The sequence below is a fragment of the Acomys minous genome (assembly GCF_964271855.1).
Source record: "Acomys minous genome assembly, chromosome: 13".
NCBI classification, from domain to species: domain Eukaryota; kingdom Metazoa; phylum Chordata; class Mammalia; order Rodentia; family Muridae; genus Acomys; species Acomys minous.
This window is the reverse complement of record NC_140495.1, coordinates 31936185-31963000: the sequence shown is the minus strand read 5'-3', so window position 1 is coordinate 31963000 and position 26816 is coordinate 31936185. Positions and strand designations below refer to the sequence as shown.

Below are 26816 nucleotides of genomic sequence, written 5' to 3'. Positions count from 1 at the left end.
AGCCAGCGCCATGTGCATGAAACTGCTAAGCTCAGTTGCAACCATGACACGATCTCTGGCCCTCTTAGATCAATCACATTAGCAATGGCTTTTAAAATTCAGTTCTTTTCTAAGAGCAGAAAACACCCCAGGCTCTCTTCAGGACTCAGAAGCTTATGTGGGTGGGATCTTGCCTTGCGTATATCCTTCTGTCTGTTCCAGTGGAGAGCAGGCCTCTCCTAAATGACGCCAATCCTTTTTTTAGTTTCGTTTAGTTTAGTTTTTTGAGACAGGGTTTCTCTGTGTAGCCTTGGATGTCCTGGACTCACTTTTGTAGACCAGGCTGGCCTTGAACTCATATCGACCCACCTGCCTCTGCCCTCTGAGTGCTAGTATTAAAGGTGCACGCCACCACCACCCGGCAATGATGCTAATCTTAATAACTGCAACCCATTTTGGCATATATCTTGGATGTAACCTTAAGCTTCGCAGTGCTCTTTTTCTCTCCAAGCTACACATTTGTACTTCTTTCTGCCCTATTGCTCTTTTCATAGCGTACCCGCCTACGCATTATCAAGACAAACCACGCCATAGACTCAACATTATACAGTCTTGACATTTCTTCCACCTAAGAAGTTAGTCCATTGCTTTTAACCTTAACCTCAGACAAGTTCTCAAGACATTGGAAGAAGGGCTGTCAGATTCTTTGCCAAAATACCCCAGGAAAACCTTCTAACTCAGAGTCTAGTACTGACTCTCTGAAACCGGTAGAGCTGGGGCCTCCACCGTGCACCTTGCTCTCTGCACTACCGCCTTCCAGGGTTCTACTAGAATAACCTTGTAAACTCTGCTTAAAGCATCCAACCATGTTATAGTCGGAAGTTTCAAAGTCTTCTACATTCCTCCAAAGAGCAACATGGTCAGGTTCTTCATAGCAACAGCCTACTTCTCTCCAGTAGCAGCTTCTGTAGGCTTAAGTGTTTAAAAACCCTACTTTATTTAGGGTTCTTAAACACTTCTACCTCCCTTCCAACCCATCTACAAGAGGCAGGAGAGAACGAAGGTTAAAAGAGGTGGGAGACGTGGACCTTTTTAGACGTCGTTCCTTGGGCCAATTCCACTCCGTGTTGTCCAGTCCAATAGCAAACACCAAACAGCAACATGGATCAGTAACAGCGGCAAGATCCGGCAGAAACAGAAGGGCTCCGTCAAATCGACGTGAGTCAGCAGAAGTGAGGTGCTCTGGAAACGTTTCTCTCTGTGAAGCAAAGACCAGTGATGTAAACCGCCGAAAGGCACAGCAATGCAAAAGCACCATCTCACTGACTGTGGGATTCTACTTACATTCTTTCTAAACATCCTGTGCCCTCTCACATGCATGTCTGTTTTCAGCAAAACATCACATGCCCTTTCACAAGACAGCTTCCAGAAAAACATCACGTGCCCTCTCATGGGTCTGTCTTCCACTAACCAAGGTCATGAGACCGTCTTCAGTGGTGGAAAAACACTCCCACATCCTATACTTGGGACCAAAATAAAAGACACATTAAAAAAAAACAAAAACAAAAAAACCCCAAAGCTTCCACTACAAGCGTCTGATTTCGCTACCTTTCTGTTGCTGTGATGATGCATCTTGATGGATGCAACTTATAGAAGGAAGAGTTTACTTGGGCTTATGATCCAAGGGGTTAAGAGTTCTTCATGGCAGGGAAGCATGGCAGCAAGTGGCAGACATGGCAGCAGAAGCAGAAAGCAGAGAGATCACGTTTATCTGCAATGCCTGCCTCTAGAAGGGCAACCTCTTCCAGCAAGGCTATACCTCCTAAACATCCCCAAACAATGTCACCAAATGGGGAGCAGCTGTTCCAATGCCTGAACCTATGGGGGACATTGCTCATTCAAACCACCATACAGATAGGTGTCATCACACTCAGCTTACTGCTGCATCATTTTAAATACATAGTGCTCCACTGTAATTTTCTACCCTCCGACTACCTAGCAATAGATAAATGACTCTACAGAAGCAGGACAAATAAGTTGCTTTTAAAACTTGACCAGCTGTTGATAACACTTCAGCTCTACCAAGCCTTTTTTAAAGGCATTGGGTTAGCCAGCACACCAACCACTTGAGAATAAATGAAACAACCTCTTTCAAGACTTGAAGGGAGGGACTGGGGAGATGGTTGAGCTGGGAAAAGTACTTGTTGCAGAAGCCCAAAAGCCTGAGTTCTATTCTCAGAACTCACACTGGAAGGACAAAACCACTCTGCATATGCTGTCCTCTGCCTTCCACGTGCTGCTGCAAAATCTGTATGCTCACACTCAGTAGGAAGCCAAGAGATCACATCCCTAAGTGCAAGCACGAAGCAGAGAGGGGCAGGGGGAGATTGAGAGATGGGGAGTATGAACAAACTGAAAGTGGGCTGAGACTGTGAACCCTTAGCCTATGAACCCTTAGCCTATGGAACACTAGTCCCCAGTGGTATATTTCCTCTAGCAAGGCCACATTTCCTAAACCTCCAAAAACCAATGCTACCAACTGGGTACTACATGTTCAAATGCTGAGCCTACACCCAATGGTAATAAATAAAATAATATAAATTTACAAAGAAGTAAAGGGGAAACACACAAAATAGACACACGATGTCTGAACAATGCATCAAGCACGTGAGATTTCAAGTCTCTTGCTTCATTCCAAACATCCACTTTGCCCTCTGACATGGGGAGTTGGCACAGTTTGCTTTTCCAGTTGAATTATCACTCAGCCTTCTCATTTTTTTGTGTGTGTGTCCCACTGTGTCAGTGTAGTTCCCAATGAAGGTACTTAGCAAGATGTGGACAGACTACACATGAGGACAGGGGGACACAGATAGAAACAGGAAGGAGCTGCTGACAGCCATGGGCTTTGAAACTATGAACTTTGGGGACTGGAGAAATGGCTTAGCAGTTAAGAACACTGGCTGCCATTCCAGAGGTCCCAGGTTCAATTCCCAGCACCTACATGGTTGCTGATAATTATCTGTAACTCCAGTTCCAGGAGACATGACTCTTCTGGCTTCTGTGGGTACCAGATACCCTACTGGTGCACAGACACACATGTAGGCAAAAAAAAAAAAATCCAGATTAATAAATCAATAATAAATCATAAGAAGACACAAGTTTTAATGTGGCATTTCCCTCAAGCGACTAATCTGTTGTTTGGACTTGGAGGCTGATCAAAGAAATATGTCGGCCAAGGAAGGCTTTGCTATGATAGGGTGCGAGGTTCATAAAGACCAATACAAGGCAGCCCCAATCTTTCACAATGGTGGGACTGCCATGATAGCGTGTTCTGCAGCTCTCAAAGGGGGTTGCAAAGGCTTTCTGGAAGAAGTAACGTTAAAGCTAGGCCTATAAGTTTGACAAGTTTGTGCCCATCTTCTTTCCTTTCCTGCAATTGTCTCTGCCTGGTCACTCTGGTTCACAGATCAAATGGCTATGTCATCATGACAGCTTCCCATGGCCACCTCATAGAAAACAGACCTCTGCTTTCACTCAGTTTGTTTTCTTCGATACGCTTCTCAGTGGCCGGTTCAACTTCTACTCTTCCTTACTTACCTGCTTGTTTGGGTGGCTTCCTTCAGAGTTGAGACTCATCTATTTTTTCATAGCCCTGACTCTTCTTCCTGCAGCGAAACCTAGTACTTACGGAGTGAACTGCTTGCTAAGAAGAGGGCAGGTCCAGGATGCAATGGCCAGCCAAGGTAGAGATCTCTGGCTCTGAGGCTCGTGTGAGGCTACAGGAGAGACTGAGCAGAAAGATTGTGAATATAAATAGTCCTCTGGGGGAAGCTTGAGAAGAGAGTGGATGAACCAGTAGGAGCTACAGGGGATACTTATCCACGGAGGGGGGGTACATCAGCGTCTTCGTTAGGAATAGCACATAGGAATAGACTGAGGGTCTGCAGTTCATGGAAACCATGGAAACAGAGGAGGATAGGTGGAGTGACTCCTTTGGGGGAAGAAGGAGGGAGAGGGTCCCAGAGCCCCGGGGAAAGCATTGGTTTTCAACAGTGCAAAGTACTTGTTTTATTTGCTCAGAGAAAGAGACAGCCATTGGGGGCCAGTTATAGGCACCTTTGATTTGGGTGGGAGATGTTTGGGAGGATTGGGGCAGCCTTAGTTGTCTCTACCACTGAACAGCAAAACCAGCAGCTGCCAGGGGTGGGGAGAGATGCAAAGTAGAGCCAGAAGAGGCCAGAGGGTAGAGAGAAGGAAGAGACAAGGGGCCAGAGGAAATTGGGAGAGAGAGAGAGAAAAAAAGCAACAGTGCGTGCAGAAGGTGAGTAGGTGAGTGAACAGCAGTATTCTCATCTGCACCTTTCAGCCTTAAGGGAAGGCACAGACTCAGGTGGTCCCGAGAGACCGGAAGGAACTGAAGTGGCGTCAACAAAGACGGCTGTAAAGAGAGCATTACTCAAGTCCCCCTGGAGGCTAAGAGAACATGGATGCAGCGAGATAGAAGTGAGCTCCTAGGCATGAGAGAGACCATGGAGACTGCACATGGGTACCTGTGTACGTTGGCCTGGCTAAGCGGAGTAGTACCATGCAAGTCCATCACTCTCAGGGAAGAACCGTGCTTAGTGAAGGCTGTGCGCGCGCATGTGTCTGTGTGTCTGTGTTAATGTTCTCCTGAATCGGCTCCTCGAAGTATAGGCTAAATGGGACATAGATGCCACAGACAGGGTTAGGGCCACCAATGACAGAAGGCAGGAGTTTGAGACTGTCTGGGTTTTTTGAGATATGAGGCAGGGTTGGCTGGCTGCCAGGGCCCTGTCTGTGCGTTCTGAAAGTCTGTGGGCACTGTCTTGGCCCGCCGGAGTCTCCAGGCTGTAGGCTGAACACTGTGCTGATTCCAGAGGCACAGACATGGGAAGGCATCTGGAGACAAGGAAACAGAGGACTCCGAGTGATAAACCGCTGCTCAGTCTAGGAGGATCCAGGCCTCTCTCCTGGGTTGACTTTGGTCTCAAATCTGGAACCCTCCCAGGCCCTGCCTCCTTGCTGTGAGATCTCAGTCCCTTGAGAGGTTTCCAGGTTTCCTTTGAAGGGCAGGCTCGCTTCCCCTGGGAAGCAAACGCAAGGAGGGTGCAAGAAGCACAGATTAGTGACAAGAAACTACAGTAACTCCAGATTCTTTGTGGGGGGGGGATCTCGGAGGGTATAGGTGGCCTGGGCCTGCTCCACCGCCAGGGGACGCTTGCAGCCCTGCGGGCGGGCCAGGAGCCTGAGTTGGTAGGGTGGGGACTGCAGGCGCCTGTGCCCCCCAACCTCCGCCCTGCAAGAGGTGGCCCGCCCGCAGGGCTCAGAGGCCTGGCGGGGGCGGGGCAAGGCCAATGGGGGCGGGGGCAGGAGCCTGCCGGGCGGGGCTGGGTGGGCGCCCTGCTCCCCCCTCCCTCCCTCCTTCCTTTTCTTTCTTTCTTTCTCGGCTTCTCGCTCTCTTTCTTTGCCTCGGCAGCTGGCCGAAGGGGCGGGCCTTGCAGTCTTTGTTGCCTGAGGAGCTAGTGCAGCTGCCCGCAGGCCAGAGTCGGGACATAGAAGTAGGGAGCCGCACGCGGCCAGTCATGTCCTGAGTCGGACTCCCGCACGACTGAGAGGCAAACGCGACAGACGAAGGAGTGCGCGACGGGTCCCGGCGGCCTCCCGGCTCTGGCCATGCACCGCACTCCGAGTCTCCTCCTGATCTTGTTCGCTCTGGCGCCCGACTTCCCAAGACCTGCATCAGGTGGGTGGCTGAGCCTCCGGGACCCGCCTGACCTTGTCACTCTCTTCGCAGCCCCAGCAGCTTCTCTGTGCACCCGGCGCGAGACCGGCTCCGGCTGGGGTTAGGGACAGGTCGGGGTCGGGCTGGCAGCTGAGCGAAGCTGCACCCTTCAGGAGCCATCCCTCAGTTGACGACTCAGCTGGCAGCTTCAGCTTCCCCCGCTGCGCGTGCAGCGCTGCGTGCATTTTTCGGGGTGGAGACCGCTCCTCCGAGGGGGTTGGACCGTTCGCGAGGGATTCAGCTTCTCACCCTCTGCTTCGGATGACTCTCCTGGAAAGCAAACTGGCCAGGGCACTGTTAGGGATCGCGCCAGATTGCAGTTCTACTGGGGTTCGACACCGCGCCTCACAGCTTGGCGGCGCGGGGGTCCTGGTCCCCATTGCCCTTGCATTTCCTGCCTCCCCCTCCCCCAAGTGTTCAAGGCGCAGGGAGGGGAATGGGGGGCCGGAGCTTCTTCCTCCGCCCTGGGTTAACTCTCCCAGCCCCGCCCGGCCGGCCTCCGACGAGTCTTTGGCGAGCGTCCAGGCTCTTGTTTGGCGGCGACCTGCGATGCAGCGCGCTTCTGGAGAGTCCGGAGCAGCCGGCCTGGGAATACGAGAGTCAGGGATGTGGGGGACTCTTGGCCCTGTGTTTAAGAAGCTCTGGCCAGGTTGGGCGCTGGTCAAGTGTTAGGGAATGTATCTGCAGGTGAGGGATTCAAAGGTATGGCGAAGGTGAAGGAACTGGAGTGATGGATGAACTCTGACGGATGGGTTGGACCAATATGGATGGGGCCCCGGAATGACCTCCAGGAAAATCTGCCCTGGGTCGGAGTAGGCCACTTGCCTTTCAGGTAAAGAAGATACTGTAGCTGTGCACTCTGATGAAGGGAATGGCTGAGGAGAGCAGTGTTTTTGTGGCCGATCTAACAGTAACATTCAGGAAGTGGGGTATGGTGTGTGTGTGTGTGTGTGTGTGTGTGTGTGTGTGTGTGTGTGTGTGTGTGTGTGAAAACATTTTGTGAGCACCTACTAGGACCCAGCCTTACTCATTTCGCACCATATGCTATCAATACCTGCAAGGCAGCTGACAGATATAAAAGTTCTTCTATGGGTGAGAAACAGGTTCAAAGACTAGCGAGAACTGTCAAAGAAGGCAGTGGAAAGAGGGAACAGGGACAGGCCCTGTGACTGGGCTCTTGGAAGGTGTGTGTGGTAGGGCAGAGGTCTGCCTTTTAGGAGTTTTATGAGGACCAAAATACCAAAGACCAGTTGCGGATTACTGGACAGTAACTGCCATGGAGTGGCCATCATCTTTATGACTCTGCCAGACAGAGGTCGTAGGGTTTTGTGTGTATTTGGTGAGTCCTGCTATTTGGACTTGTTGCCTGGGGTAGCCGCGGGCCGGCCACCCTCCACTGCCCATGGGAGCCTCGGAGCATAAGTCTCTGCAATCTAGAAATGTAGATTGTTTCTGCTCTCAGGATTTCTGTGAGGCTGTAGACCTCTTTGTGTGTGTGTGTGTGTGTGTGTGTGTGTGTGTGTGTGTGTGTGTGTGTGTGTGTGTGTTTCTTCTAAGCCTGGGCTCTTGCTACTGAATGGTATCTCAAAGAGCACGTCCTGGATTCGGTTCTTAGGAAAGTATGTACTATTTTTTTTTCCCTCAGGGACTCCTGGGTTGGGAGGCTCCATTATGACTGCCCCATACCCTCACGCAGGCTGTCTTTTCCTCTGCATTGCTGTGCGAGCCCTGTGACTGCGCATTTCTGCAGGTCATTTGAAGGGCTGGATTGTCATGCTGGCATTTCTGTGGCAGAAGCTCTGAAGTGGGAGTTGTCACCTAGGGGTGAGATACAGAGTCTTTATCACAGGAGTATGTGCCGTGTGGCACGCGCTCAGTCCTATCAAGGCAGGCCTGACCTGGCAGAGCCACTGGTGCACTGCTGGCTGGTGCTAACTGCTCTTCCAAGGGAACCTGTGGCTCTGCTGTTCTGCTCTTGTGTTCGTGTGTCTAGTTTGGCAAATGTATTTAAACCTGTATTTATCCTTTATTGCCACTAGGTGGTGGGTGATGGTTTCAGCCACCAAAGTGTCTACCAGGGTTCTCTGGTAGGCGTTACTGAGAGTTAACTCATCTTTTAGTTCGCTCTGCTGATCTTTTGGCATGCTTTAAGTCTAAGGAAATGACTGAGTTCATCAGGTGCATGCTGGGCAAATCTGAGGACCTGAAGTTTTCCATGGGCTGTCTCTGGCGAAGACCTCCTCATCCCAGTCCATAGTCTAAGCAAGGGGCATCTCCTTCTCTTGCTTGGACCCTCTCTGTACTGTGCCAGGATCAGGGGCTGTGGATGCCTTGTAGCAACCTCTCTGGGTTTTTTTGGGGGAGGGTAGTGTCTTTGCATTTTCCTGGACTTTGGAACACCAAATGCTCCCAAACAGTTAGTAGCCGAGGGCATACATCAGGGGCCCTGAACCCAGCATTTCATAACAGAAGTGAGCAAACAAGGCTGGTGGAAAGACAGATTTGTTCAGAAACAATTGATTCCTGGCCTGTTTATTGCTTTTCCCACTTTGGCTAGAGGTGAAGTTTTTTTTTTTACTGAGTGAAAAAAAATGCATGCACAATGCTAACAGGCACCTATCTATACTCAGCCTCAGCGTTGGCAACAATAGCAAGTAGTGGGGACAGAGATGGCAGCACAGATCCTCTAGGGAGGACTCACTGCTTCCCTCCAGCCACTTTTGACAGGTAGGAACTTAGGTCTGATGTGTGTAGATGACAAGACTTCAAGGAAGGCTGGGGTTGAAATGTTTGCATAAAGGTCATGTACAATTTTAAACACTGGACATTGATTAACTTGTTTTGTTTTTCAATATATCTGCCAATAAATAGAAACAGGCCTGCAGTCTATGATCATGGGGTAGTAGTTTCAAATACACTTATTAGACTGCGCAGGGCAGCAAGCATGCTAACCCTTGAAAGGACCCAGCCAGAACCCCAGGGAAGGTTAGATTATATAGCATATGCATCTTGGGACTCTAGAGCCCAAAGCCTAGTCTGTAGGATAGGTCCTAGGTGCCTGTGACTTCTCAAAGCTCTGTAGGTACCACTGATGGTCAGTCAGTCAAGTTCACTCCCAGTGGGAGATTTCCACACTTCCTCTCAGTCCAGTTCCCTGAGGCTTTTGCTTAAAAAAAAAAAAAAGAAGAAGAAGCTTCCTCATCCTCCTTTTTGGAGATGCTGATTCAGGGAGTCTGGGATGGGGCCTGAGAATTTGTTTTTTAAGAAAGTGTTGTCCAGGAAGTCTGGGAACTCTTTGCACTTCCCACCCCCTGAAGTTCATTGATTGGAAAGACTTGCTCAGAGCCGCACAACAATTCTTCCCAGCTCACTTGTCCCGTGACTCTCAGAGAAGGCACTTGCTGGCCGGGCAGCCATTGGGTAGAGGGCAGTGTCTTGAGCAGGGGCACACCACTGGCATGCGAGCGGCACCCTGCGTGAGTTCTGGCAGCAGGCAGACAGACTTGCTGCCGAACTTGGCAGGTGGCAGCAAAGAGAGCTCAGAAGATATCTGCAGGACAGAATATTTCTGTGGGCCTGAGGGAGTCACTGCCACGAATAGCCATGTCTCTCAGGAGGAGCACCGGGCACTGGACGAAAACCTCAGTGAATCAGATTAGCAGGCTTCCTCAGCGGTGCCTGGAGTCTAACTGTGGAGAAAGGAAGGGCTCTAGGACAAGAGCAGGGGAAGTTGAGCATCAGTGTAGGCAGGCATGCAGAAGATGTTTTTGTTTTGTTTTGTTTTTTTTGAGAGTCTTCAATAACCCAGTCTGGACTGAAGCTCCTTCTGTAGCTGAGGATGACCTCTGATTCCTGATCCCTGGTCCTTCCCTTTCTGAATGCTGGGATGGAAGGAGTGTGCCGTCTATCACTTTCACAGAGTTGCTGATTGCACTTGGGGCTAGTATGGTAAGCCTATTGTGCTACTGGCCGAGCCAATCTTCCTCTGAGATTTCTTTTGAAGACTCGCTAAGAACTTCTAGGAAATTTATCGAGTCAAGTTTCTTCATAGTGGTGATGGGGAAAGGACAGAGGGTGTGTTACTGGTGTTCCTCTTACTGGCGTAACAGACTGGTGTTACTGGAGAGAAGCCATTTGGGAAAAGGGGTCAAGTCTCAGTTCTCTCACTCTTGGTGTGTGGCTTTAGCCCACAGTCTACCTCTCTGAGTCCCCGGTCACTTTCTCACCTGGAAAGCAGTCTAACACACCTAATTCTTGGTGCCCTAACCCAGAGTCTTTGGCCCATGAGTCCACAATCCCAGGCAGCTATGAAACTGGATTAGAAAATACTACACTTACAATTTTCATAACCCCAAGTGATATTTAGCTTTTTTCTTTAATTGTGAGTATGACTAACACATTTAACATATTAGCATGAATATTTAAACAGGAACATTATTGTCTTAGGGTTTCTATTGCTCGAGGAAACACCATGACCAAAAAAAAAAACAAATTGAGGAGAAAAGGCTCTGTTTGCCTTACTCTTCCATATTGCTGTTCATTATTGAAGGAAGTCAGGACAGGAACTCAAACAGGGCAGGAACCTGGAGGCAGGAGCTGATGTGGAAGCCATTGAGGGGTGCTACTTACTGGCTTGCTTCCTGTGGCTTGCTCAGCCTGCTTTCTTATAGAACCCAGGATCACCAGGCCAGGGATGGTAACCCCCACAATGGACAGGGGTTTTCCCCATTGTTCACTAACTGAGAAAAGGCCGTACAGCTGGATATCATGGAGCAATTTCTTCAACTGAGGCTCCTTCCTCTCTGATGACTCCAGCTTGTGTCAGATGGACACAAAACCAGCCAGTACAGTTACCAATGAATTCCAATACTAGCACATGTGTGTGGAGGCCAGTGGATCACCTTGGGTGTCATCTTTAGGAATGCTGCTCACCTCCATTGAGACAGTGTTTGTCATTTGCCTGGGGCTGGCTGGCCTTCGAGTCCCAGGGCTGCTCCAGTCTCCACCTCCCCAATGCTGGGATTAATGCGTGCATCGCCTGGATGGGTTTTTATGTGGGTTCTGGGGATTCAATTCATGCTTACGAGGCAAGCACTTCCCTGACTGAGCTGTCATGCTCAAGTCTACAATTAGTTTTTTTTTTCCTTTTTAAACTTAAAAAGAAAAGATATATTTTATTTTGTGTATACTAAGAATGTATGTATGTGTACTACGTGTGTCTAGGAGACTGAAGAGGCCAGAAGAGGGTGTTGAACCCTCTGGAACTGAGTCACAGGTCATTGTGAGTTGACATGTGTGTGCCGGGTACTGAACCCAGGTCCTCCGCAAGAACAGCCTAGAACTGCTGAGCTTGCTCTCCAGCCCTACAAATCATTTTCTTCTCTCACCGAGTTACTTTGAAGCAAGCCTTGATGCTCATTGATGCTCCCATTAGACAACTTAACACACCAGCGAATAGCCACAGAGTTCTGTGCTCCACTCTCGAGGGTATATTTGAAAGAGCTGTCTTTCCATGTAGTAGACTTTTTCGGTTTCTTTGTACCTTATGCATTTACAAATGGGGATGGAAAACAAAGAAAGAAAGAAGCAACATGAAAAATCGTTTCTGTTTCCGGACAATCTAAGAGGGCAGAGTGAAGGAGAGAGTGATTTTCAAACCCTAAGGGCTTGAGCTGAAGTCTTCCAACTTTCGCCAGCTCAGGAGCTCTTGCTTCACAAGGACCCTTGCAAAGAAAGAAGTCAAGGGTGCTCCTCTGAGATGGGGTAAGAAGAACGGTCCTCCCCTCTATCCCCAGAGGCCAGCAGACATTTGCGTATCCCACAGGCATCTGAGGACACATTTTCTAACACACCAGGCTAGTAACCATCTTACCAATGTCTGCTCAGTCCAGTGGACCAGGCACTGCTGTGTGTAGGGTGGCTCAATACACTCAGTCCTCAAAAGTCCCCAGCATGTAAGCGCTATTGTTAGTTCATTTAGCAAATATTTCCCCCAAACAACTAGGCTCCAGATGCTTCCAGCACTTATGTTCTTCAACAAACAATATAAGATTTTTACCTTCCCAGAAGTGACATTGGGAGGAGAGAGGAAACAAAGGGACACGTAATAAAATGATTAAGTGATGCAGCGTGTCATTGCTGTGGGGGAAAATAAAGCAGGGAAGAGGGACAGAGAAACCCAGTGAGTCACAGTATTAAAATAAAATTGCCAAGAGAGGCCTTGCAGAGAGATGTTTGAGCAAGGGCTTTAAGAAGGCTGTCATGCATGAGCCATGTTAGGCATTAAATGTAAGACGTTACATCAAATTTGTTGGCTGTAACTCACTGAGTATTCCCTATTTAAACCAATGGGTACAGGGCTGGAGAGATGGCTCAGCAGTTAAGAGCACCATCTGCTCTTTCAGAGGTCCTGAGTTCAATTCCCAGTAACCACATGGTGGCTCATAACCATCTATCATGAGATCTGGTTCCCTCTTCTGGAGTGCAGGTATACAAGCAGGCAGAACACTGTATATGTAATAAATAAATAAATCTTTTTAAAAAATCACTGGGTATTCATGGCTACCAGTAAACAGGTTTGCTATGTGTATGTGTGTGTGTGTGGTGGTCACATACATGTTAATGTATGTGTGTGCACGCCTGTGTATTCATGCATGTGGAGGTCACAGGTAGATGCCGTCTTTCCTTGATTGTGCGCTACTTTAAATTTTGAGGCAGTTTTTCACTGAACTAGAATTTATTGATTTACCTAGTCTGGCCAAGACCTTCAGAGACCTGCCTGTCTTCATACTCTTCCTCAGAGTTGGGGGTTGCAGGTATGTGTCATTGCACCCAGAGTTTTTTGGGACCCAAACCCACGTTCATACATGTGTGCAGTGGTCTTCATACTAAAAAAGCCTTCTATCCAGCCTGTTTCATTATTGATATATATATATATATTTTTTTAATGTGTAGGTATGTGTGTATCATGTATACCTATGTAGAAGTCTGAGGTCCACCTTGGGGAATCACCTTTAGGACTGCTGTCCACCTCCGTTGAGATCAAATCTCTTACTGGCATGGACACCAATTCAATTAAAATGGCTGGTCAGGAAGCCATGTCTGAGGACCTGTCTGCCTGCCCAGTTCTGGGATTTTTAAACCTTAGTTCTGGGGACTGGACTCAGGTCCTTGTGCTTGCGTGGTAACTAACTGAACCATTCATTCCCGCCTCTAGTCTCATCTTAATGACTAATGTTGACCCTCCATGGTACCTCATACTTCACATGATAACGTATAAGTGTTACAGAGTGGGTTAATGAGGCAGCCAGCTTCAAAGTAGGACCAGATAAGCTTGGTGAAGGAAGACGATGGAAGACAAGAGTGAAGGTGGCTCAGACACAGGGGACAACAATGCAAAATCCTGACGTGGGGGACACATCTGGCCTGGTGAGGGATGTCAAGAGGCAGGTTGGGGGCAGTGTTCAGCAGAGGGAAGTAAGGAGCGGTTGCAGATGAGCGTGGAGAAGTCTCCTTGCCTAGGGCTTCATGTGCCACTGCTGTCACATGTGTCATGTTCCAAGCGAGACTGTAATAGCTGCACTGTCATGAGCAGAGTGAGGCCATGGGTCCTTCTTGTTGCTGTGTTGAAAATGAGTTGACAGAGGGCTCCTGAGATGTGAGTCTGGAGCAAGATGGCCTAAGGAGTTATTGGAGGAATTCAGAGGGAGAAATTGAGGCATGGAGCGATGAAACAGCAAAGCTGGTAAAAGGCATGGGGAAGAGTTTAGTTTTGTTTTTCTGTTATGTAGTGGGGTCTGCCCTCCTACTTGAAATGTGGTCTCGGTCTCCTAAAACTCCCGAATGTTGGCATTTCAAGCCTGCCTCATGCTGGCTGCTGGTGGAACATGCCTTTAGTCCCAGCACTTGGGAGGCAGAGGGAGGTGGATCTCCGTGGGTTCTAGGCCATCCTGGACTAGAAAGTGAGTCCAGGAAAGTCAGGGCTACACAGAGAAACCATCTTGAAAAACCAAATACACAGAAAGCCCCAAACCAAGCCCACCTCACCATGCCAAGCCATGGTAGGAATTTTAGTTTAGGCTTTCTTCCATCTCTTAGCTGGCCCCTTCTCTAGTTCATGGGTGACGACCTTGAGTCTGCCTTGGACCTAAATGCAGCTTTCTCTTTTCAGGTCTCAAGACAGAGGGCCGGGTGGGCTTGGACATCGTTCACCCTGTGCGAGTAGATGCTGGAGGCTCCTTCCTGTCCTATGAGCTGTGGCCGCGGGCTCTTCGCAAGCGAGATGTGTCTGCTACCCAGGCTTCATCTGCTTTCTACCAGCTGCAATACCAAGGGCGCGAGCTGTTTTTCAACTTGACCACCAACCCTTATCTTCTGGCGCCCGGCTTTGTGAGTGAGATCCGGCGTCACAGCAACCTAAGCCGTGTGCACATCCGAACCCACGTTCCAACCTGCCATTTACTCGGGGATGTCCAGGACCCGGAACTGGAAGGTGGCTTTGCAGCCATCAGCACCTGCGATGGCCTGGTGAGTTCTCTAGGGCGCATGTGCAGAGGGCCTGGGGTTGATGGGACACTGACTCTGTCTGGTGGTTTTGCTCAATATACTTTTCCTCTGTCCGCTTCTGTGTTCATGAAGGAAGCAGAAATGACAGTGCAGACTTCCTTGTTCTGAAGGGCAGAAAGTTTAAAAGTTGTATGTGAGGCAACATCTTGTTGTCCTTGGTTTTGGTCAAGGTTGCATATCTCACTCTATAGACCCTTGAACTCAGAGATCCTCCTGTCTCTCCATCTGGAGTGTTGGGATTAAATCTCTCGCTTCCTACCTTTGCCAGTCTCTAAGACAGCTCTGCCACCACCCACAACCTCTGGGATTCTACTATTAAAGGCTAAAGCAGCTGCCACTCCAGGCAGTAGTCACTTGCTTTCTGCCCCTTCAAGTGCCTGAGAGGTAGCAGAAATGGGGGTATACATACACAGCCATCCACTTCGTCTAAAGGGCTCTCAATCAAAATGACTCAGGTGTAAACCATGGGACCAGCAATAGCAGCATGCGCTACGAGATGCCCAATGTCTAGGCCAGAGAGGTCTGTCTGTGCCACAACAGATTCTGGTTTAGGGGCCCGTGCTGCTTCTTAGGTGCAGTTCCTCTCACTGAGACTGCATGGCAGCTAAGCAGAGGAGATCTCCTTCCCACTATACAGATGAGGAAACAGGCCCAAGAAGACCTTACTTAGGTCACCAATCATTCAGGGATGGAGACTGATTCATAGCCCCAAATGTAGTCGCTAAAGCAGGACTAATTTCTAGTACTCTGGGCTTATGACTCCATGTGACCCACAGGGTCTAATTGATGCTAGCGGGGAAAGTCGATAGGAGGTGACGCCTTCTCTAGTGGATACTTGAGCTTGCTCAAGAGGCAGTGGCTTGCCTGAATGCTTCCCTTGACCCTCCATTCTCTGAACCCTATGCCAGGCAGATGTGCCCAAAGCACTGCTGCCAGCTTCCTTCCTCTGGCCAGTTATAGACCCAAGAAGCAGGCTATCTTGGTAGTCATGGCAACTGGGTGTCTTGGGTGTGACAGAGCTGCTTTGGGAGTGATTCATTGCCTCCGAGCGAATGAAGGGGCTGATGAGAAGCTATGGCCGGCTGGGAGGGGGCATGGTGGCTGGAGAAGACTGGCAGGCAAAGGAGACGCAAAACATCCCAGCCAGGGAGGGGGGCGGGGACACGGCAGGCTTGACATAGGCCATCTGACTCCGGAGGGCTGTCTGGGACTGTGTCACGTGTCATCTTGTCAGATTCTGATGCAGATGTCTTTTTCCTTCCTAATGGGGTGTGTGTGTGTGTGTGTGTGTGTGTGTGTGTGTGTGTGTGTGTGTGTTATGGGTGGGGTAGGGGACAGAACCCTTGGAGATGTTTCAAGAGGCTTCTAGTAAGGGCCTGAACTTTGCTTTGAAGTCTTCGGCTGTATAGAATGCCAAGGAAAGAATTAGCAACAGCCCGGAAGGAGGGAGTCATCCAAGCAGTCTGTTGTTGGTTCAGATTGGGGAGGTGGGGCTCAGCTGGGCAGGGCATGCAGGGCAGGGCAGGGGTATGGGGAGAGGCCACCATGTGCCAGCCCTCCTCCTGTGACACTGGTGAATCTTCTCCACCAGAGAGGAGTGTTCCAGCTCTCTAACGAGGACTACTTCATTGAGCCTCTGGATGGAGTCCCAGCGCAGCCTGGACATGCCAAGCCTCATGTGGTGTACAAGTACCAAGCTCCGGGGCAGGGGGCCCGGCAGGGTGGCTCAAGGGCTCCAGGCACCTGTGAGGTGCAAGGTATGTACCTTCCTATGGAATTGTAGCTAGGGACCACCTGGAGACACACGTCCTTTCTAGAAGCCTCTCTCGACACCCTCAATGCCCAGCTCCCTTGGACTGGAACAGTGTTTCTCAACCTCTGGGTGGGTTAAATGATCCTCTCACAAGGATTGCCTGCCAGATCTCCTGCCTGTCAGATATTTACATTATGGTTCATAACAGTAGCAAAATTACAATTATGAAGTAACAATGAGAATAATTTTATAGTTACGGGGGCGGGGGGGAGGTGCGGGCAGTCACCACAGCATGAGGAACTGTAATACTGGTTGCAGCACTAGGAAGGTTGAGAACCACTGTTCTGGAGGGACGAACACGCAAGCAGACATACCACCATAGGCTTTGATAGCCCATTAACCTGTGATGTGCGCTTGATGGGTCCTCTGGACTGTCTTTCCACCTGCTACTCACTTCTTTCATCTACTTTGACCCTTCCTCTTCCTCTGCTCTCTCTGTATAATGCTTATGGTGTTTCTCACCCCGTGGGTCAGTCTTCCTCAAGTGGCTGGGCTGTCCACAGCCAGTCCCAGCAAGGATACTTGTGAGGAGCCCCTCTGCCTCTCTATCTTGCTCCTACTCCAAACTAGCCAACCTGTGTTATTGGGGCCTTTACAGCTCAGTACCTGGGGGCGGGGGTGGGGGGAGGCAATTGCACTCACCCCATCTCCGCTCTCCAGTGTCCCCAGAGCTGGAGCGCCAGCAAGAACGTTGGGCCCAGCAGCAGCAGCAGAAGCGGAGGCAGCAGCGATCAGTCAGCAAAGAGAAGTGGGTGGAGGCCCTGGTGGTGGCTGACGCCAAGATGGTAGAGTACCACGGACAGCCACAAGTGGAGACCTACGTGCTGACAGTCATGAACATGGTGAGGTTGCTACAGTTTCTACAGGGGTGGTCCAGGGTCGCTGAGGAGGAGGAGCCGTTCCAACAGGATGTGAAGGGTGACATGGGTAGGAACGGTGACAGGCTGGCTTCCAGATGGTGGGCCAGGCTCCAAGCGTGAAGTAGGCCTCCAGGACTGGAATCTAGAGAGAAACAGGGCCCTGGCTGGATCCCTGGAAGAGTGCTGTAGCATAGAACACAGAGGTAGAGCTTCTTGGATATAGAACTGCATTATGCGTGCCTCTCCCTTGCCCCAGACCATACAGAGTATGGGGCCACCCTGCTGGAGGGCAGTGAATAAAAGCTGGGGTACCCCCCCAGCCCTGTGCCTGCTTGAGAGCACGTGGTCTGGTTGGTTCATATGCTCTACCCTGAACACCACTTCCCTCCTTTATGCCAGGATCTGTGCTAAGGGCTGGGGACAGGCCCATCTTATTAGACTAGCCCCTGCTGAGATATCTACATGCCTTTGAGTGGAAATACCTGCTCAGTTGGGGGGGGGTCTACTAGCTGGTGGCCTGGGGCCAGTCTGTGAGCTGCGGTGGACAGGAACACTTTGTGGGCTGGACACATTGCTCTTGACTCCATCTGACAGGCTGACGACAGAGGCTCAGGGAGGTATGGGCTTAGCAAGTTGTCTTAGTCATGGTTTTCTTGCTGTGTAAAGACCCCATGACCATGGCAACTCTTACAAAGAAAAACATTTAACTAGGGTTGGCTTACAGTTCAGAGGTTTAGCCTGTTATCTAATGGGAAACATGGCAGCATGCAGGCAAACGCAGTGCTGGAGAAAGAGCTGGGAGTTCTGTTCTATATCTGGATCCCAAGGCACAGGAAGAGACTGAGACACTAGACATGGCTTGAGCATCTGAGCCACTTCCTCCAATGAGGCCACACCTCCTCATTGTGTCACTCCCTATGGGCCTAGGGGGCCCATTTTCGTTCACGCCACCACACAAGTCAAAGTGAGGCAAGGCAGTCTGAGTTTCTAAAGGCCCATCCAGTGGCGACTGTGGCTGGTCCCCCCATGCTCTCTGTAGAGTCAGGGCCTCCTTCCCAGACCCCTCATTGAGAGGCAGGTAGGAACCTGGAGGACATTGATCTGGCTGATCTTTGTAGCCTCCCAGGAGAAAATATCTCTTGTGCTACTCTGTCTGTCCCCGAGGTCAAGGCTCACTTGCTGTCACCATTGCCCCTGTGGTCAGCTAGGATGCATGCCTGTCACTGCTGTCTCCTTAGAAGAAGTGCCACTGTGGTCAGCTAGGATGTATGTCTGAGAATTCAGGGCTCTATTGAAGGGGCTGTAGACACGGCTGGTGTTTCCTTGCTAATAACACGGTCCCACCGCCTGAGTCCTCATGAGCAAGTACGGCTCTGAGGCAATCCTCCTGGGCTTGGATGCTGTCATTGGCTCTTTGCTCTTTAGGGAACAAAAGGCCTTTGAGGCCTTCTGCTTCAGGGGCCTCACTCAAGCCTCTTTGCTGAGTCTGGTCTGAATAGACAGGTGGCCACTGAAGTCCAGGCTATAGCAGGCTTTTGCTAGATGACAGGGCTTGGCCTCTGGACAAGTAAGGAAAGACAGGCCAGGGTCCTCAGTTCCGAGGTCCTGTTCATCCCAGAGTTGTCTCTTAAGGGCTCAGCTGGAATGACGCAGCAGCTTGACTGGAACCGCCTACAGTTAGCTGGATTTATCTCACCTTACCTCTTCTGAGTCTCTTGGGGGTGTCAAGACTTGTGCACAGTGAGACCCACCCAGACTTAGCAGGCTCCCCATGCCATCCCTTGGGTGATATAGGATCAGCCATTTTGCCCCGGGGCTCACCAGCTAGACCAATCAACAAGCTTCAGTTTGGAAGAAGAAGCTACCTCAGACAAGGTGGGGGCTGAGAAGAGAGCTAGGCCCGTAAAGGCGCTTGCCTAGAGAACGTGGGCATCTGACTTTTGATCCCCAGATTGGAGGGAGAGAGCTAGCAGACCCCTGAAGGGTGGCCTCTGACCTCCTCACATGTGCACACTGTAAGTAGGCAGGCTAATAATAAATCAGATTAAACAAGCAAGATAGTTTCTGAGGCAAGACATCCAAGGTTGACACACCGACCTCCATAAACGTGCACACTGCCCTCCCGCCCCCAGGGTCTCTTCCTATTCTGATATTATTACCGTTTTTAGATGTATTCTTAGAAGTCACACCAACTTGCCATTTCCGCCCTCTGAGGATCTGACCCGTGACCTCAGTTGCGACGTGACCCCCCTCTTTTCTGTGGGAGTTTTAAAGGAGCTGGTGGCTGCTGGTACCCGGTTCTCTGTACCCTCCATCTTTGGGGGAGGCCCTTAGAGCAACCTTAATAGTCACGGGGACCCTGACAGATAAGAACGTACCTGTCTCCATCACTCCAGAGCTGCCAACCTTGGAAACGACAGGGAAACAGAATGGTATCTGCACCTGCCGCCACCTTGGCTCCCAGGATCCATTCCTATCTACTCCTTGGGAAGGCTGGTCCTGATTTCTCCAGGATAGAAAGAGAATAGCCCCATGTTAAGCAGCTGACATTCAGAGATCTGGGCTGTTGTTGCCTTTGATGGTGGTGGCAGGGGGTGGGGTGGGGTGTGGATGGGGGGGTGTCAATATTTGCAAACCGATCTCTTAAACTATTGTCCAGAATAGACTAGAGTCCTAGGAAGCAACCTGGAAGGATTTTGCGTGTGATGTGTCACTGCTGGGTAGGGGCAGTCATGTGTGCAACTGGTGTGTACCTGGGAGTGACCTTGTGTGTGACCAGATGTGCACGCTCCCAGGTGACTGGAGTGGGCCCCGGGTTCCATTTCCTATATCCTAGCTGTAGCCTGATGCCCTCCTTCACCCTCTTGCACAGGTGGCTGGACTGTTTCGTGATCCAAGCATTGGGAACGCCATTTACATTACCATTGTGCGCCTTATCCTGCTGGAAAATGATGAGGTGAGAGGTCATATAGTCCCAAGCTGTCCCCAACAATGGCCAGAGCTCTCCTGCCCTGTGCCTTGAGTGCTCTGTGTGGCGGGACAAGCAGAGGCCTCTTTGGCCTGGACAGTATCCTCTGATGCCTCTGGCCCTTGAGACACTGTCAGGCCAGAGATGTGGATGCTGGGAGGCCTGGTGGCTCTGTCCCTTGGATCTCTTAACTCCTGTCTTGGTGTGGAGGCAAACTGGGCTTGTCCCCAGAGTTCAGTATGAGTCATGAGCCACCACTCTTTCCGCCCCCAGAAGGATTTAAAGATCACACACCATGCAGACAACACTCTGAGGAACTTCTGCAAGTGGCAGAAGGACATCAACATGAGGGGGGACGCCCACCCACAGCACCATGACACTGCCATCCTGCTCACCAGGTACCTCACCAGGAAGGGTGGGAAAGCCTTAGAATTGAAGAGTCTCATGTTATTGTCATAAACAAAACACAGACACCTTGCAGCCACCCAAGCTCCCCATGGTAATGCTTTGTCCAATGAAGTTTAGAAAACTCAAGCAGGAAGTGGACAGAGGTGCAACCAAAGGCGTATTCAGGACTTACCTGTTTTGCGTGTGTGTGTGTGTGTGTGTGTGTGTGTGTGTGTGTGTGTGTGTGCGTGTGTGTGTTGTGAATGTGATATGTGTGTGTAGGTGGGGTGGGGATGGATGAATGATGTATGTATGTGGGCTGTATATGTGCATGTAGTGTGTGGGGAGTACGTGTGATATGTATGCTGTGTGGAGGGGGTGTGTGCAGCGCTGTGCTCTTCAGCTGTATAGGTTGGTGACCAAGGGTCCATTGCAGAGCACTGACCTTCAAAATCACTCTCATGCCACTTGCCTTCAATTGCAGTTTCCTCCCTCTCTCCCACCTTCTGGGGCTCTATTTTATTCTATTTTTCCAACTTTTAAACGCTACATTTATTTATGTGTGTGTGTGTGTGTGTGTGTGTGTGTGTGTGTGTGTGTGTGTACATGCATGCCACAGCACATGTGTGGAGGTCAGAGGACAAGTTCTTGCATTGTTTCTTGCCTCCCATCATGTAGATTCCGGGGACCTGAGTTAGGTCATCAGGCTGGCCACAGGGCATTTCCCCACTGAGCAATCTCTTTGGTTCAGAGTCTGTATTTTTGAGTAGAGGGAGTTACCTTCCCTCTACTGGGCTGCAGCAGCTAGAAAGATACCAAAATTGTTTGTTGTAGGCACATATCCCTTTGTCAGGGTCTAGTGAGTGTTGGGAAGGCTGTACGTGAACCAAGACACCCGCTTCACAAATGGCCATTATGTGGCTTCAGATGTCAGAGTGATGAGAAGTGACACCCTCGCTCCCTGATCTGGGGTGGCCTGGCCTTCTTCCTGCCCCCTTGGCATTGGCCTAAGCCGGCCTGTGACCACTTCTGTCTTTGCAGGAAGGATTTGTGTGCAGCCAGGAACCAACCGTGCGAAACCCTGGGCCTGTCTCATGTGGCAGGCATGTGCCACCCTCAGCTCAGCTGTAGCGTCAATGAAGACACTGGCCTGCCACTGGCCTTCACTGTGGCCCACGAGCTAGGACACAGGTAACTCACCTGCCCACACTGCCAGTTAGGAACCTGACATTACCTTTTCACCCCTGGGCACCAGCCAGCGGGGGTTCATGGGTCACAAAACCCAAGAGAGTGAGTAAAACGGTTGGAGATGGGGAGTCCCAACCACAAAGCTCCAGCAGTGTCCCTGTTCCTTAACAAGACTGCTCCCCTATAAGCAGGAGCGAGGCCTGCTGGGGCATCACTGAGGTCCATCTGCAATGTGCCATGTCGGAGGAGTGGAGATGGCCAGTCAGTGTACGGAGCCGCGGCCACCCGCTTTATGGCTCTCAGTGCTGGTGTCACTCTGTATCCATTCCCGCCTGTTCTGTGACCCTGGGCAAGTGCTGTGTCCTTTCTTGGCCCAGAGGGGGCTGAACTCAGCGGTGCCGCCTCTGATGTGGCCTGTGCCCTTTGCCACCTGTGGCGGGGTTGGCTATGTGAACTGCACTGCACAGAAGCTTCATCGCAGGCTCCCAGAGAGCTCGAGGAGCCAGAGGGTTGGGCTGTGTGACAGCCATGCCTGTGTTGGTGACCTCAGCCCTCCCTTGTCCTGGCTGTGTTACTCTGGCTGGTTACTTGGCCTCTCTGAGGCTCTCTGGGGTGATGGGGACTGAGTGAATTAGTACTTGTCATAGTCTCTGCCTCATAGCTGGTGCTCAGGAACGTTTTCTTGAGCCCTTTCCTAGGATGACCCCTTGAGACCTTCCAGGGAAGTGGTAGCTCAGACCTTTAAAAAAAATTTTTTTTTTAATTTTTAAAAAATTTTTTACTTTTTGCTCAGACCTTTTAAGGTGAGGTCACAGCCTCAAGTCATCTTGGGGCCAGCGAGGACATAGGGCAGCAATAAACTCCTGTCAGTGCCTGCTGGAATGCCATTTTTGGTTAGCTCTGGGCACAAGGTTGGGGTTGTGAGGGTCTCAAAACAGGTTCATTTCAGGCTTAGCCTGGTACATGTAGAGGGGAAACTGAGGGAATACTGCCGTCACCCCCATAGTGTGTATTAAGGAAACTGAGGTTCCAGAGACAGTGTGTGACTTTCTCCAGGCCACATAGCCGTTAGGTGACAAAGCTAGCCTTGGGAATTGGGACTGCATCCCTTACAGGCCTCCATGGGAAGGGGGCCTAGGGGTGTCCTGCTGCTCACCCGCCCCTGGGGCCTGTGCTCTCACGCAGTTTTGGCATTCAGCATGACGGCAACGGCAATGAATGTGAGTCCGTTGGGAAACGGCCTTACATCATGTCTCCACAGCTCCTGTATGACAAAGGCATCCCGCTCACCTGGTCCCGCTGTAGCCGCGACTACATCACCAGGTTCCTTGAGTAAGTCTCTCTCTCTCTCTCTCTCTCCTTGGGCCTGGTGGCCAGACCCTGTCTCTGCTGTCATTGTCCCATGGCGGGGATGCAGAGCCAGGTAGTGGGGTGTGTGGGGCACTTGGTAGATTTGGGGCCTCAAGGGTCCTCTTAGACAATGCACAGCTAGGAGAAGTGCCAGGCTCCAGGGAAGGGGGGGGGGGGTGGCGGCTGCTGCAGACACGAGGGCTAATGGTGTATGGGGATCAGAAGATGCACATAGCAAGGAGCTACATTGGAGGATGAGTGGCCAGCTTCACAGCCCAGTGAGATCAGGCTAAGAGGAGCAAAAATAAGCCTTTCCTTCACATTCTCTTACTTGCTGAGCTTAATCTTCTACATAAGAAAAATGTTTAAATATAGATTCTTTTTTTTTTACACTTATTTATTGGGGTGCGCATGTGTGGAGGTCAGAGGACAACTTGTGGTCATTGGTCTTCTAGATTCATCACGTGTGTTCAAGTGATCTAAGCCAGGGCGCCAGGCAAGGGCCTTTGCTTGTTGAGCCATCTCCCTGGCCCTAAATTCTTTCATTTTTTTAACCCCCCTTTTCTTCCACTTTGTTTTTAAAGTTAAGGTGTTTCATGCTTTCTCTTTTTAAAAATCATGTCTCCCTCCCTCCCCCCCTCTCTCTCTCTCTCTGTCTGTGAGAGAGACAGAAAGACAGAGACAGAGACAGAGATGTGTGTGAGAGAGAGAGAGATATGTGTGTGTGTGTGTGTGAGAGAGAGAGAGACAGAGACAGAAAGAGACAGAGAGAGAGACAAATACAGAGAGACAAGGACAGAGAGACAGAGAGAACCCACATACCACACAGTACATGGATGGAGGTCGGAGGACAACTGTGTGTCATCAGCTCTCTTCTTCCCTTCCATCTCTACGTGAGTTTTGGGCATCAGATGCAGGCTTCCAGGCTTGCAGAGCAAGCCAGTTAACTGACTGAACCGCCTCGGGGCGGGGGGGGGGGGGGGGGGGAGGGGCTCCTAACCAACGTCTTAGTCCACATTCTACCGTTCACTTTGACTTTGTATAGGCCAGGCGTGTGGTATTGGTGTTCAAACCTGGGGCCTCGAGCGCGGCCCCGCACACTCTTGGAAACTTTGCTGCATGTCCATCCCCTGGTGGCAGGTTTGTTTTCAGATGCCGAAGTCATTGCTTTTAGGATGCAGAATGACCACAGCTGCCTGGCCTTTCTGAGTGTTTTCCCTGGGGCAGTGCGAATACTGAGCTAGACGAAAACCACTCGAACTACTTTCCCCTCCCTGGTGGTCATTTGCTGAGCTGTTTCCTTGATGTGCACATTCCCTCCCAATGGTCCGTCTTCTGCTTACGGATCAGGAACAACCCCCCAAAAAAGGACTACTGTGGGGTCTGTCTTGCCCTTTCCTCTGATGTCATCATTGTCAGCACAGTCACCAGCTAACGCAGGGGATGTAACCTGAGCAAGAAGGGATGTGAGAGCTTCTTGGTTGGTCCTGTTTCCAGAACCAATGCTTTCCTCATTGGAAGCAAGTTCTGGTTTGAGTGACAGGGAAGCCTCGGGGGCTGTCCATGGTCCTCTCTCTTGTAGAAGTAGCGCACTTCTCCGCACGCATTCACTCCCCCCCCCCCCCCCCCCCGTTTATGCGCTTCTGGACACGCAGTGGCTCCATCATCAGTCTATGTTCATGAGGAAGAGTGAACGGTACATACAAATTGGGTGACATAGATCCTGTGTGTCATTCTTCTCATGAACATGTTCCTCCATCCTTTTAGACCTTGCTTTCAAAGCTGACACCCAAAGACATCGAAAAGGCCAAGATGCCAACAGTAGAGTCTTAAATGGCTCATTCTTTCCTCTCAGGACACCTACCTGTTTTCAATCCTAAGCCGTACAGCTTCCTTCCGTAGATATACTGTCATAAAAGCATCCCTTAACTGTTATTTCATCATTTCTTCCTCTTAGATTTTTAGCTGGAAGTTGGAGAGTTAGCCCTCTTGCATTAATTCCTGTACACACATCTGTTTCTCCTACCTTGGCCCCAAATAGCTGTAACACGTTTCGATTAAGTACTGTAGTACTTACTTTCCTCGTTGTTTGGCTAGATCTTTGAAAGGAGGAGAGAAGATTTATTGTGGCTCACTGTTTAAGGACATAGTCCATCACGGGTGGCAAGGGATGGTCACTGGGTTGGTTTTGTCTATGTAGGTGAGAGCCTGAGGCAGCTGGGCATGCCGTAGCTGCAGGCAGGAAGCAAAGCGAGGGTTGGATACTGGGGGGACTGTAACCCCCAGCACCCCCATTCAGTGGGCTACATCCACCCTATAGACCTTGTGTGTCAAAGGTTCCATGACATCTCCAGACAGCGCCACCTGCTGGGGACCAGGTGTTCAAACCCATGAGCCCATGGATGTCATAGCAAGCGCATATCAAATGTCTTCATTATTATGGCTCTGTGCTTATATTTTTTCCGAACCAAGTATTTGAAACAACATGAAAAAAAATTTAAATAACAATTTTTAAATTTTAAAAATTAATTTATGGGTATAAGGGTTTGTCTGCATGTATGTCTATGCACCGTGTGTGGCCTGGTGCCTGTGAAGGGCAGAAGGCATTGGAGCCCCTGGGATCAGAGTTACAGATGATTGTGAGCTGCCACGTGGGTTCAGGGACTTGAACCTGGTCCTCTGGAAGAGCAGCCAGTGCTCTTAACCAACCACAAAGCCATCACTCTAGACCCCATGTAATAAGGTTTTTTTTTTTTTTTGGGTGGGTTTGGCCTAGTTTTCTCTCCTCTCTTAGCCCTTCAACATCTATCGGTTCTACAAAATGCCTCTTTCCAGAATGTGGCTTTTTGGAGGTTATCCCTATCACACAATGTATTAGTCTCCTTCTTTTCCAGATCTGTAACCTCCCACCCCCAGCTTCTGTGCAGACTGGACACTTTTCTAGGCTTTCCATAAAACTGTCATGGGGAGGCTTCCTGTTTCCTGGATTCCATGCCGCCTCTGAGTGGTTATCTTTTGTCATTGTTTTGATGGAGCACACGTCTTTCCAAAGTGGGCACACTGAGGCAAACTGTCGTCTGTGTGAACATGTCTTTAATTTTCCATAAAGGAGCTTGATAGTTTGATTTGATACCCACTCGCCCCTGGAATGCGGAAGGCATTTTTTCCATTATCTGCTGGTTTCCAACACTGCTGCTGAGACACCCATATTATTCCTATCCTGACGTCTTTGGATGTGACCTTTTAAATAGTCTGGATGCTTTTAGGAGTCTGTTTCTTTCTTTTTTTGGTTATTTTAAAAATCATAACTATGTGCCTTGGTCTCATTTTATTTTGGGGACATTAATTGGTCTCTCTTCACCTAGAAGCTCTTGTTTTTCAGTTATTAGAGGTGTTCTTATATCATTTGTTTTTGATAATCTATTTTTTTCTTTCTGGAACCTTTTTAACATTGAGCTATCTTTCCTTAATTTGTAGGCTTTTTCTATCTTTTCTTTTTAGGGAGGTGTTGCTTTGTCCTTTGTATATTTCTTTTGTTAAAGATTTTGCTTGTTGTTTAGTTGGTTTAGAGATGGATGTGTCCTGTGGCACAAGCTAGTCTTGAACTTGGTATCTATCTAGGGCTGGCTTTGAACTCCTGATCCTCCATCTACTAAGTGCACCTTCACCCTTGGGCCTGATAGTGTTTTGATGTTTTGTTTATTGTACCTTTTATTTCCTGAGCTTTAATACTTCCTAAAAGCTTACTTTAAAAATTCTCTGATTTCATAAGTGCACTCTCTGCTTTTTCTTAGGTTCAGATTTACATACATTTCATTTTGTAAATTTCCCTTTGAAACTCTTTGGTTTTTTTTTTCCCCCTTAAGATTGATTTTATTTCTATTTGTGTGTCTTTCTGTATAC

At 49.8% G+C, this 26816-nt stretch overlaps 1 protein-coding gene across 4 annotated transcripts in view; it reads left to right on the top strand.

Annotated features, from left to right (window-relative positions):
- Positions 1-5435: 5435 nt before the first annotated feature.
- ADAMTS7 (ADAM metallopeptidase with thrombospondin type 1 motif 7) overlaps positions 5436-26816 on the top strand; it is a 41325-nt gene continuing 19944 nt past the window's right edge. Inside the window, exons 1-8 of one of the 4 annotated variants that reach the window (XM_084751790.1) lie at positions 5436-5743; positions 13953-14308; positions 15939-16104; positions 16821-17002; positions 19893-19976; positions 20265-20386; positions 21417-21566; positions 22749-22895. In XM_084751790.1, coding sequence (XP_084607916.1) covers positions 5674-5743; positions 13953-14308; positions 15939-16104; positions 16821-17002; positions 19893-19976; positions 20265-20386; positions 21417-21566; positions 22749-22895 — 1277 coding nt within the window. In that variant the 5' untranslated portion in view covers positions 5436-5673. Of the gene's footprint in view, positions 5744-13952; positions 14309-15938; positions 16105-16820; positions 17003-19892; positions 19977-20261; positions 20387-21416; positions 21567-22748; positions 22896-26816 lie in introns of those variants that run through there. The other 3 variants (XM_084751789.1, XM_084751791.1, XM_084751792.1) reach the window with 3 other exon arrangements.